This window comes from Tupaia chinensis, unplaced genomic scaffold (genome assembly GCF_000334495.1).
Source record: "Tupaia chinensis unplaced genomic scaffold, TupChi_1.0 Scaffold000634_1, whole genome shotgun sequence".
Classification (NCBI taxonomy): Eukaryota; Metazoa; Chordata; class Mammalia; order Scandentia; family Tupaiidae; genus Tupaia; species Tupaia belangeri.
The window spans coordinates 3,843,049-3,856,571 of record NW_006160154.1 but is presented as its reverse complement, the minus strand read 5'-3'; the positions used below and the strand labels follow the sequence as shown (position 1 = coordinate 3,856,571).

Below are 13,523 nucleotides of genomic sequence, written 5' to 3'. Positions count from 1 at the left end.
GCTGTGAATGCTGATGTCTGCACCATCCATTCAGCCGTGACCATTCATCGCGAAGACAAGCTGAAGTCAGAGAACTGCCTGTTCTGCAGTGGAATTAACCAGCCATGGAGATATACCGTGTTTAGCTCACTTGTGCTAACCGTCTTACCCTGCATAAATGTTTGATTATAGAAGTGTCTTGAAAATCTTATTTTAGATAAAGAAGAGTAATTGCCAATAATTGTGCATTAACTATGCAGATTAATCCTTTAACCTGGATTAATTCAACTAATACACCATTCTCGTGAGGCAGGTCCTGTTAGGCTTCTATGGGGAAACTGAGGCATAGAAGTTAAGTGGTAGGGTTGGGATTTGAACCCAGACAATCTCTCCCAGAGCCAAACTCTGAACTATTGCATTTTAGTGTTTTTTTTTCTGTTTAATTTTATACCAAATAGTCATATGAATTTACCATCTGGTCAGTTTAGTCTGTTGAGTCACATGATGCCATTTGAGAGGTGGCTGACACATATATGAGAACTTGTCTTCCTATCCCACTAACTCCTACCCAAGCTATAGTAACCATGTGCTGTACGGACAGAATTAATTAGTGCTCTTAATTAGTGCAGGCCTCTGATTACAGATCTACAGATCTCCCCTGTTTAGAAAGTAGGCGATGGTGGAACCCTTGGGTCAGACATCCTTGGCTCCTGGCCATGACCGACAGCAGCACCACATCGCTGTTCAGCAGCCTATGACATTCTGTATTTGCCAAGCCTTGCCGGCTGTGAAATGGGATTAGGGGTGGGGGAATGATTATCTTAAGAGTTTGGGAAAAGTGTGACAGTACTGATTGTTGAGCTGTGGTATTTGAAACTCTGAAATGTGCTTCTAAGAAACTCTTTGTGGTTTCTTGGGTTATTATCTAAACATTTTATTTTATATTCCTGCTTTCCTTTGGTTTTCGTAAAATTTATGGTGAAATTATAGTCATGAGAATATGCTTAGCTTATTTAGGGACCGTAGAGATTAAAACAATTTTCCTTAATTAAAATTCGTTCCAAGAGCAGGGCCAGCAGGTGGTGAGGTGGCCACGGTGCTGACTTGCCAGGTTGAGTCCCAAACCTGGCTATTTGCTTTCTCCCTTTTTTTCTCTCTCTCTCTTTCTCGCTTTCTCTCTCTCTCTGTTGAGTGAGCACATGCGCCCTATAGCAAATTAAAAAATAATAAGTGAAATTGAACAAATAATTCTTTTTTAAGAGACTTTGAGTGAGCACATATGCCCTATAGCAAATTAAAAAATAATAAGTAAAATTGAACAAATAATTCTTTTTTAAGAGACCCATTCCAAGACCGTGGATTTGGACCCAAAACCTCTATTTTTACATAAATAATAATTGACGTGAATTTCCAAATTTCAGAGTCTGCTTTTGCCTTTTGCAGGGCTATATCCGACAGTGTCGCAAGCACACGGGGATGTTCACTGTTGCACAGCTAGCCACTATTTTCGGAAATATTGAAGACATTTACAAATTCCAAAGGAAGTTCCTGAAAGACCTTGAGAAACAGTACAATAAAGAGGAGCCCCACCTAAGTGAGATAGGATCCTGCTTTCTTCAACACGTATGTCGCCCGCTATTTCTTTATTACCCGGTTAGATGATGATATTGAAAGGCGTCTGCGCTGAAAGCGGAAGTCCTTTCTGTTTCATTTTGTAGTTTTGTTTTTGCAGTGGTTTCCCATAAACCAGAGATGTCGCTTGTAAAATTACGTCGATCGGCACATTTGGTTCATCTACGCCTCACTACCCCGAGTCCGCTTTTTTTTTTTTTCCAAAATTTTTTTTTGTAGTCCGTCCTTGTGGGTTGTGTGTATGCAGAAATTTCTAAAAATACCCTAGTAAGTGTTTGGTGTATTTCAAGCTCTGTTTTCAGGATTTTATTGTGTTGGCGCCTGTGCTGCTTTGAGGTAGATACGATGCGGAAATGAAGTCCCCAAGAATTAGTGACCCAGGTTCACACATTACTAAGTAGCAAATGAGAGTTCAGACCCGGGGGCTTGACCTTAGGACAGGTGCTCGTCATCACTGTCCCTTCCTCCGAACATTCCTGTGGTGATGACGTGAGTTATCGTTGTTTAGCAATCACAAATGGTTGACTGCCACTGTGTGAGACCGAAAGATTGCAGAAGATTTTATTTCCAGCCAGAGTAGTCAGGGAATACTAATAGTAATGCTAACAGCAATGTCGGCAGCACCGCCTCCTCAGCTCCTGCTACTGGAACCCGTAGCTTTCTGGAGAAGGAAGACAGGAGCTAGTCCTCTGTGCGGGGTAGATTTTAAGTGGCTGAATACGTTTTGGTGGTGATGGGAGTGGGAAGATGATTCCTGTGCATATTTGAGACATAAAAGACCCAGGTGTCCTGAGCAGAAGGTTCTTGTTGAGGAGTACTGAGGGCACCTCCAGAGGTCTGCTGTGATCACGCTTGGGGCAGGGGAATGGCCTGATGCAGGAATGATCATGGCCTGATGCAGGAGTGATCATAGAAAGGTGAATCTTGTGGGACCAGCAGTTGGTGTAATGGCTATGTTGCTGAACTCCCATGTAGTCGACCGCAGTTTCAGTCCCGGACCCAGTGGCTTAAACTCATGTCGGGCACATGTGCTTGTGTGTCCAAGATCCCAAGAGGAGAATGGAGAAAGGATTGTGGCATGGCCATCCCCCCTGGGGTGGTGATTTCTCACTTTCTTTCTCTTTAACGAGTGCACACACCCTATAGCAAAAACCTCTCCAAAAAATAAAAGAAAGAAAGAAAAGAAAAAGAAAGGTGAATCTTGGGACCAGCAAATGCTGTAATGATTATTTCACTGGACTCCCACATGGCCAAGCACAGTTTGAGTCCTGGACCTGGAGGCTTGAAATTCACATTGGGCACATGTGCATGCATGCCCACAATCCAGATGCATGGCCATCCCCCAGAGGGGCTATTTCTCACTTTCTCTCTATCTCTCAGTGAATGTATGTACCCTATAGCAAAAAATCTCTCTTAAAAAAAAAAAAAAAAGAAAGATGAATATTGCCAGGTGTATTGCCTCTGCTGGACAGGGTGATGGCAGGGGAGGTAGGAAAGAGATTTGCCAAAACGCGGTATTTTGAGGACAGACTTGGCTCTGGTGTAAACAACAAAGAAAAAGCAACAATCCAAACTGCCTGCAGGATTTCGAGACTCAAGGAATTAAGAGGCAGAATTAGGAGAATCTGTCTCCAAGGGAAACAGGAATTTGGTTTTAGCCTTGTTGTGTTGGAGCACACCTGCCTTAGTCTATTAGCATCACTTCCCTGAGACTGGGCGATTTATATAGAAAAGGTTTATTTGGCTCATGATTTTGGTGGCTGGAAAGTCTAAGAGTAAAGGGCCAGCATCTGGCAAGAGGGAAACTTGTGGGCAACTGGCTTGCTTTTATGACCTACTCTTGTGGGAACTAATTAATTAGAACCTGCCCACCCCCAGTTAAGTTACTTATCCCTGCAGAATCCATGCCATCTCCCAAGCACCTCCCATGAGCCCCCCCCACCCCCGCCATACTGAGTATCAAGCCACAGTGTAAGTGTCGGAGGGCACTCAAACCATGCCAGTACCCACCCTTAAGCCTTGGAGGGGTGTAGGCAGAGGAGCAGCTCTGGAGAAGGGTGGACCATGAGTGGCAGGGGCGAAAGGTGAGAGGCAGCATCCTTGGGGAGGAGTGCCACTCCGGGACTGGGCCTCAGAGGGCAGGGGTATGAGGAGAGCCAAGTACTCAGGAGGGGGCCCCAGCATGCAGTGCAAAGTTCATGATGGGGGAGAAGGGGCAGCGAGGAGCAGCAGCCTCACAATGAGAAACCAAGGAGAAGGGTTGTGAGCAGAGGCCTTTCAGTTTGAGGTGGGAGAGGGACATGTGATGGCGGCCAGCCCCCAAGAAGTCAGAGGGACCGGTGAAGGGTGTAGGCATGGAGTCACACTCCTGATCAAGGTGTTTATCAGTGACAGTAAAGAGGACCAGGCAGGAGAGGTTAGGCGTTAGGACAGCACCTTCCTCTTCTCTGCTACTTGGAACTGGGTAAGGGGGGGTGCATGGGTCCCCACTCCCTCCATCCACGGTGAATGGGAGGCAGATTTTAATAGGCCCAGAGTCCCAGGTCTCAGAGAAGCTTCCTCCCACCCCTCATCCCATTTCCGAGTCTGTGGAAATGCCCCTCCCACAGAGAAGATACAGGGTTATCACACAGACTTGGTGCAGGAGTGAAATCCTTCGCAGAGCTGCAGAGCGCCTCGGCACCTTTGGTTGTCATGCCCTGTCCTTCTTGCTCTAGGGCATCTCTCTCCTTCCCGGGAGTGTCCCTTAGATGGGACCAGGTGTTGCCCGTCCTCGTCTCTGCCCTGAGCCTCCCACGAGCTAACGAGGCTGTGCTCTCCCTTTCCCAGCAAGAGGGCTTTGCCATCTACTCCGAGTACTGCAACAACCACCCTGGCGCCTGCCTGGAGCTCTCCAACCTCATGAAGCAGGGCAAGTACAGGCACTTCTTCGAGGCCTGCCGCCTGCTGCAGCAGATGATCGACATCGCCATCGACGGCTTCCTCCTGACGCCCGTGCAGAAGATCTGCAAGTACCCCCTGCAGCTGGCCGAGCTGCTCAAGTACACCACACAGGAGCACAGGTGAGGCCACGTGGGCAGGGAGGGCGACACGGAACATGGCACAGCTGGCTTCACGGGCAGGTGCGCACCAAAGATGGCTCAGACCTCTGTCTTCACAGTGTCAGTTAGTCCTGTGGTAGAAGTTTCTGGATTCTGCTGAAAAAAGAAGAAACTTCTGGATTCTGTAGAGCAGTCATGGTGGTTAACTCTGAGGGGACTTCCAAAAGTTTGTGGAAAAAAAGGAATTAAAGTACAGGTTTATTCTGGTGCAATAATTTTTGAAATCTATGCATAGTTTTTGCATAATACATGTTTTTCATGAACATTTAGGAGACCCCCTCCTACTGAAATAGAGGATTCCAAGGAGCCCAGGGATATTTATTTCTAGAGCTATAAAAACAGTAGGAATTTGTAAACTGTGCCATGAGTGCTTCAAGGTTTTTACTGTATTGAAATTTCATGTAATTTACATATATTGTATAAATATTCCCTTGTAGGTACACAGTAATTAATAAAATAGTCTAATTTATTATATTTTATTATTACTTATTTAATTTGACCAGAGAAGGACAGAGAGAGAGAGAGGGAGAGAAAGAGAAAATGAGAAAGCAAGCTGCCGGGTCCTAGACTCAAACCACAGTCAGCCATGTGGGAGTCCAGCATCTTTAACCACCATGCCACCTGCCGGCCCCAATAAAATAGTTTTTAAAAGAGGTAGACGAGTCTGAGTTTCTGAACTATGTTCTTCCTACCCTATACTCCTTCAGCTGGTTAACTACAACTCGGTCTGAGAGGTGTACGATTTCCCACAGCCAAAAGCTACTTTACAGAACGAGTAGGAGCATGTAGGCCCGAGCTGAGAAAAGGCCAGGAGTGGCAGGGGATGAAGCACTTGTGGAGGGCTGAGCCTGAAATGCATCATAGTTTCCCAGTCCTGGTGGACTCTGAGTCCCCCTCCCTCACCAGGAGCTTTGCTGCCCGCCATCCCCCGGGCCCTCTCCCTCTTCTCTCGCTGTGAACATGGCTTCCTACCATGACTACCTGAATGCTTCTTGGCCTTACTGTGTTTAACTAAGCTCTTCTTATTACCCATGACATTTCTGTTGTCTGAATCTCAGCTTTTCCCAAACAACATCAAACTGTGTGCGCGTAGGGTCAGCAGGTGGCGTGGTGGTTAAGGCACTGGAATCCCCCATGGCTGACCACAATTTGGTCCTGGACCCGGCAGCTTGCTTTCTCCGTTTTTCTTTCTTTCCCTCTGTCTCTCTCTGATAGGCCTGTGTGCCCTGTAACAAATTAAAAATACTAATAATAATGAATAAAATTAAATAAGTATTTTAAAAATGCATGCATATGCGTGTATACACACACACTCTGGAACTGTAAAGAGACACTTATTTGCTGAGGTCCCGGGGGTTCTGCACCCATTATTTTGGCAGCGTTCTCACATCATTCTGGCTCTTATGTTCTGTTGCGCTTCTGAGTGTGAATGGCTCTATTTAAAGACAGCAGGGTCTGCTTTGTGGGACAGTGCCCAGGGACTTCCCAGGTTTAACTGTAGTTGGTGAAAGACAATAGAATCTGCTTTCCAAGCTTTTTCCCCTGCCTGTGCAGGATGAGTCTAATTCAGTCCAGCTGAGATCCAGCGACTCTGTCTCTTTCTGTCAGTCACCACAGGAAAGTAAAACTTTCCGCCAGTTAGCTGGATGATTGGTTTACGTGTCTGCAGAGTTCACAGTGAGCAAAATCTGGATGTAAAGCTTTCAGATCCTCTCTCCTTTGGCCCAGCCTGTGTACAGACTAGAACTATAGTTTCAGTTTTCTAGTACCTCCGTGTCAGAAGGCTTGGGGATAGGGGCCTGCGAGGGAGAGCATTTGAGTTCGATTGGACGGTAGCACATGCAACATACCAGAAATGAGGATCTGCCAGGGAGGCGAAGGCCATATTAGCATTTACATGACTCGGACCAATATGGCTGTATCCGCTCATGTCCTTTCCTGAACAGCATAAAGAAGGTGAGACTTGGGGCAAATAATTATTCTTGCAAATGGTTAATGATTTTTAAGGTACTTTATTGAGCAAAATTGGCTCTACCAGGATCAAAGCAATAATACTGTCCTTTCTGTATTAATGAAAATAACTCATTGTCACTGTGACTTAAACTTATTTCTTTTGGCATTTACTTTCATTCATTGTGATTTCTGGGAAATGAATGAAAACATTCTTAGTCCAAAGAATTCTGAATTGCATTCAGGCCGTTCTCTTAACCTATCCAGACTGTAGTCTATTCATGGGGAACAAATAAAGGGAAACAATGGCTATTATGTAAATGCCACTTTGTCTAGACGGTTAGTATATGAATCTGGGAGGGCATGCATTGTGTCAGTCCTTGTTCCTGAGTTGCCTCTTCCATGACCACCATCAACCTCCCATCCTGCAGTGATTACAGCAACATAAAGGCAGCGTATGAGGCCATGAAGAACGTAGCCTGTTTGATCAACGAGCGCAAACGTAAGCTGGAGAGCATAGACAAGATAGCTCGCTGGCAGGTGTCCATCGTAGGCTGGGAGGTGAGTGTCCACCCCACCCATGCTCATGCCCTGGTGACCACTCTGTCCTCCTGCATACTGGGATGACAGACTTTAATGTCCTGTGACTGATACTATTTATTCTTGGCCTTCCCCATATAGGAAGGGTTTTTAGACAGTGTATGGAAATGTGTGTGGTGGCCCAGTGTGGTGGTACAGTCTGTAGGGCACTGGACTGCAGTGCTGGACGTCACATGGCTGACTGTGGGTTCTGATTCCTAGGTTGGCCTGAAATACACTAGGTGTACATGCACCACACCCAAGAAAAAAAATGTATACCATGAAAAAGTTATGCATGGGTTCCAATTTTTTTTCATGCTAAAATAACGAATGAAATTCATATAATTTTTTTCATTTTTAAAAAATGTTACCAGGGGACTCATACTCTAACCAGAAAGAGATAGAGTCAGAGAGAAAAAGAACCCCTCACCAAGGTATGGTCAAACCACAATCTCTTGCCCTCCACTTCTCCATCCTGTCAGGATTTGGAGGTGTGTGCGCACACACACACACACACACACACACACCTGGTGTGTTTTTTGAGCCATCAGGGCCAAGACTTGTACCATGAGGTCAGCCATGTGGGATCTAGCTCCCTTTACCACTAAGCAGTGGGGCCAGCCCAGTACATTGACACATTCATTCTATTTTCCATGAATTTTTTGAAATCCCCTTGTATATATTTTTAATGGTTTGTTTTTGTCTGCTAAAGGGCATGTGCACTCTCCATGAAAAAAGAAAGAGAGCGGAAGCACTCTAGTGGGATGTGGTTGTGCTGCAGTCCTTTTTCCTCCGTATCTTCGTCCTTTCCTGATTTGGGGCATGCGTGTGCATACATGTACACCCAGCGTACCTTTCAAGTGACCAGGGATGGGATTTGAACTGTGGTCAGCCATGTGGGATCCGTTCCCTATGCACGGGGTTTAACCACGGCACCACGAGGCTGGCGCAGTGATATATGTATTTTGAGGCACACGGATGGATGTAATGAACAGGCAGCTACTTGACCCCTCATGCCCTGAAGACATGAAATCTGAACGGTATCTGTAATGAACGTATTACCTAGCCTCTGTCTCTCCTGATGGAGAGTGAGTCCCCTGGCACAGCAGGAGGGCATCCAGATACAGTCACATCAGACAGTGATGGGGATGCGGTGGGCTCCGCAGTCACTGTCCCCATCTGAATCTGGTGTGATCTGGACAAGATTCATTTTGTCATCTATAAATTGGGGAGGAAATATTACTTAGGTTGGCCTGAAATACACTAGGTGTACATGCACCACACCCAAGAAAAAAAATGTATACCATGAAAAAGTTATGCATGGGTTCCAATTTTTTTTTCATGCTAAAATAACGAATGAAATTCATATCATTTTTTTCATTTTTAAAAAATGTTACCAGGGGACTCATACTCTAACCAGAAAGAGATAGAGTCAGAGAGAAAAAGAACCCCTCACCAAGGTATGGTCAAACCACAATCTCTTGCCCTCCACTTCTCCATCCTGTCAGGATTTGGAGGTGTGTGCGCACACACACACACACACACACACACACCTTACCACTAAGCAGAGCCATCAGGGCCAAGACTTGTACCATGAGGTCAGCCATGTGGGATCTAGCTCCCTTTACCACTAAGCAGTGGGGCCAGCCCAGTACATTGACACATTCATTCTATTTTCCATGAATTTTTTGAAATACCCTTGTATATGCTTTTAATGGTTTGTTTTTGTCTGCTAAAGGGCATGTGCACTCTCCATGAAAAAAGAAAGAGAGCGGAAGCACTCTAGTGGGATGTGGTTGTGCTGCAGTCCTTTTTCCTCCGTATCTTCGTCCTTTCCTGATTTGGGGCATGCGTGTGCATACATGTACACCCAGCGTACCTTTCAAGTGACCAGGGATGGGATTTGAACTGTGGTCAGCCATGTGGGATCCGTTCCCTATGCACGGGGTTTAACCACGGCACCACGAGGCTGGCGCAGTGATATATGTATTTTGAGGCACACGGATGGATGTAATGAACAGGCAGCTACTTGACCCCTCATGCCCTGAAGACATGAAATCTGAACGGTATCTGTAATGAACGTATTACCTAGCCTCTGTCTCTCCTGATGGAGAGTGAGTCCCCTGGCACAGCAGGAGGGCATCCAGATACAGTCACATCAGACAGTGATGGGGATGCGGTGGGCTCCGCAGTCACTGTCCCCATCTGAATCTGGTGTGATCTGGACAAGATTCATTTTGTCATCTATAAATTGGGGAGGAAATATTACTGATCGCTACTGTGGGCATTATGCAAGACAGTATAAACATAGTGCTCAGTATAGCCAACACTGTGGGCAACGCACACACCCACAAGCATTTATTTATAAAAACAACAGTGAAAGTAGCTGGCTAGCATCATATGGTACAGTATTTACCTCAAGTCTAGCACTGATCTGAGCCATTTACATGCATGAACTCGTTTAATCCTTTCAAGGATTTCAATACTGTGAGGTAGGAGCTATTATGCCCATTTCACAGATGGAGAAACTGAAGCACAGAATGGTTAAGTAGCTTGTCCAAAGACACACAGCTAGAAGTGGCAGACCTGGATTCAAAACTAGGTAGGCAGCCTCACCTCAGAGACCATACTGGTGACCCCTGTGGCTCCATCACTATTATTAAGAACAAAAGCTGGTGCCAGATTGCTTCTAGACCAAGTAAGACCCGTACTATGTGCAAGAGTTAGTGGGAACTTATTCTCCCAGAGGATTCAGAATGTTTGGAGTGAGAAGTTAGGTTTATTTTTTTGTTAGTTTTTTTCTGCTGGTATTAAGTTTCTTTCTTTGTTTCTTCCCTAAGAGAGAGAGAGAGACATCCCCATCAGGGTCTTCACACCACAGTCCACCCCTGGCCTCATCCAGCCAGGATCTGAGGTTTGTACACATGTGCCGGTGTGTACAGTGAGACCTCAGGATGTGAACTTGGGACCTGCCCCTGTGGGTTCAGCTTTGCAGAGCATTGCATCGCTGCTGTGCCAGTGGCTGACCCTAGAAGTTTGTTTTTACCTGAATTAGGTTATCGTGGTGAAAGCTGGAGAACAGCGCTTTTATTTCCAGGGCCTTACAGACGTCTGGACTTGCATGGGCCCTCCCGGATCTCTGTGTCTGTCTAACTCCCTTATTTTGTAACTGAAGAATGTAGGGCACAGCATTGCTCTGAGCAAGTCAGTAGAACTATTTTGGAATTGAGCTTGTTTGCCTCCAAAAAATACTGTGTCTGACTGGGATTAGAGGAGAATAAACTCTTATAAAACAAAAGCCAGTGTCATACCAAATACCAGGAAGTAACATTGGATCAGATCCATCCTGAATATTGTAAAGTCGATTTTTCTTCCTGATCTTGGACGCTAGCATTTAGGGGATAGTTGATTGTCAGGTGTTTACCAACATCTTGCTAGCAATTTCCCATCCGGCCTTTTGTTTTCAAGTCCCTAATTATTATTCCAGGGAGCTGCTATCTCCCTGACTCCACAGCCACAGAGTCTACAGTACTGAGTTTCCACACATTAAAACCTCCCGAGAGCTTCCTTGGTCTTGGAGAAGTATCCCCCACGTGAGATCTTGACTGGATTCTGCTCGGGTTTCTGGTCAGGAAGGACGGTGTAGAGGTACTGAATCATCTTCCTATGGAGTAGGAAAAAAATAAAGAAAAAGGAAGAAATGTCACACGGAAGCAGACCAAGGTATAAATGGCCCCTGAGGCCCTGCTCCTCTGTGAATGGGGAGGTGGTGACAAGCATAGGTCACAGGGAAACCTGAGAAAGATCACATGCCAGAGACCACTTCCATAGCTCTAACACCTGAAGGAATCCAGCTTGGAAGATTTCACAGTGTGTCGTCTTCTTTCCAGGGAATGGATATTTTAGACAGAAGCTCAGAGTTGATTCATTCTGGAGAACTGACCAGAGTCACTAAACAAGGCAAGAGCCAGCAGCGGACGTTCTTCCTGTTTGACCATCAGCTGGTGTCCTGCAAGAAGGACCTGCTGCGCAGGGACATGCTCTACTACAAGGGCCGGATGGACATGGACGAGATGGAGCTCGTGGACCTGGAGGATGGGCGTGACAAGGACTGGAACCTCAGTGTGAAGAATGCCTTCAAGCTCGTCAGTAGGACCTCTGACGAGGCTCATCTGTTTTGTGCCAAAAAACAAGAAGACAAGGCAAGGTGGCTGCAGGCCTGTGTGGACGAGAGGAGGCGGGTGCAGGAGGACCAGGAGATGGGTGAGCAGCCCTCTGCCCATAGGGGGCTTCGGCTTGTCCTTTAGGCCCACATGCCTGCTCTGTCCTCAGCTTTTCCCTCAGAGCTAAATCCCATCACTGGGCAAAGGGTAAGGATTCGCAAGCTGCCATACTTGGCATTAGTGATGACTGCACCCACGATCTCTAAGCCAAAGTTCCATGCCTCCCAGCCATAGTAGACTCTTTGAGCACCAACTGTTGATGAGAAGTCAGGGTGCCACAGGGACCGTGGGCCCTAAAGATGAGGTGAGGTGAAGGACATTCATCTCTGCAGCCCAGGCAAGCCCAGACTTCAAAGACTCTGTGGTCCACCATGGAGGAGCTGGCATGCCCCCTCCCTGTCCTCACCCTCTGCTAAGAGAAAAGCTAGAATGAAAGCCAGGGGATGTCTTTCTTTTATTTATTTCTTTTTAAAATTTATTTTCTTTCTTTCTTCATGAGAAAGACAGGGATAGGTACCCTTGACAGAGTCTCACCACACCACGATCCTCTCCCAAAGCCTCCCAACCCTCTAGGATCATGGGCACATGTGGTATAGCTGGCCCGTTCAGGTTGACCCAGGACTCGGGATGGGGTGAACAGGGTGGAGCTGGTGCCCGCCTGTAGGAGGGAAAGGAAGCCTCACCCAGCCTCAGCTGCTCCTCCTCTCTGTCCTTCATGCTGTCCCCCCAGCTGCCATCTTAAGCACAGGGCCACAGTTCATCTCATCTGCGTTTTTTTCAGTGCGACCCATTCTCATCCAGTTGCCTCCTGCATACAGCCATCGGTGCTCTACTATAGAATGGTTCCGTGTAGGGGCAGCTCAGAGCACATGCTGTGTACAGTTGGGGTGCAGAGTCCACTGCCGGGGCACACGCGGCACCTTTTCAGCCCAGGTAGAATCGCTCTGAGCAGCTGTCGCAGCATGTAGGTGCACAGACTCTGGGGGCCCCCCTCCTTTGCTCTCTCCTCCCAGGGCCTGACCTGTAGGGTTGTGATTAGGATGACCCTGTGTAAACATTTGCCCGGGAGTGTCTGGGCTTACACACACAGTCTGTGCAGCATTGTTACCAGCGCCCAGTTCACTGTTAATCATGCCTGGGTTTGGAGGAACACGACATGGGCACCTAAGGATATCCTCACAGCTTTTCTTCGTAACCTTCCAGCATCTCGTGGTTCCTCACGGATTAAGGGCCTTGGCTTCAGGTGCTGCCAGTTGTATCGGAAATATGTTTACTTATTCTGAATACGAATCACATTTGTTTCTAAATTCAGGCATGGAAATTTCAGAAAATCAGAAGAAACTCGCCATGTTGAATGCTCAAAAGGCAGGACATGGAAAGTCAAAAGGTACGTTTTGGAGCAGGCTCTGTCTCTTCCATGTGCATCACTTTATGATGAAAAAGGGGGCCGTGTCCAAAGGGGTTAGCTGTGGTTCGCTCAAAGTGAGGGAGAGAAGAGGAGGAGAAATTGAAACAGCAGGTCCCATGACGACCCTGTCCATGCAGGGTGGAATGTTTTAATATTTGCTCCCGTTGAATCGGGGCCTATAAAACATCCTTTGAGGTGGTACCGGAGGACTGTAGACCTCCTCCGTCCTGCCCCAGCCTCTCTGCCCTGCCCCAAGGGAATGATGGTTTTACCCACTAGATGGCACAGGTCACATCTGAGGCAAACCAAGCACTCTGACATCTTTGAGGCGTGTCAGGAGGAAATCTCTAACCCCGAAATGCTGGTCAGCAGTAGTCTGGCTACGTTCCAGTATAGGTAATAAAAGATCTAAAAGCCTAGCATATCAGCCAGGAAGCTTTAACAAAAAGACACGAGAGCTAATTAGAGCTGTGATTTCTCTCTCGCTCGCGCGCTCGCGCTCTCTCTCTCTCTCTCTCTCTCACACACACACACACACACACACACACAAACACACACACACACGAAAACTGGCTGGACAGCTATTCAGAAACACCAGGGCCCAGGGAACCAGCAGTTGGCGTAATGGCTATGTCGCCGGACCACCACGTA

At 46.9% G+C, this 13,523-nt stretch overlaps 1 protein-coding gene across 1 annotated transcript in view; it reads left to right on the top strand.

Moving 5' to 3' along the window:
- Positions 1-13,523, top strand: part of SPATA13 (spermatogenesis associated 13) — a 169,627-nt gene that overhangs the window by 149,614 nt on the left and 6,490 nt on the right. The window contains 5 exon segments of the mRNA XM_006159529.3: positions 1,423-1,602; positions 4,441-4,673; positions 7,094-7,223; positions 11,132-11,504; positions 12,777-12,851. Coding sequence (XP_006159591.1) covers positions 1,423-1,602; positions 4,441-4,673; positions 7,094-7,223; positions 11,132-11,504; positions 12,777-12,851 — 991 coding nt within the window.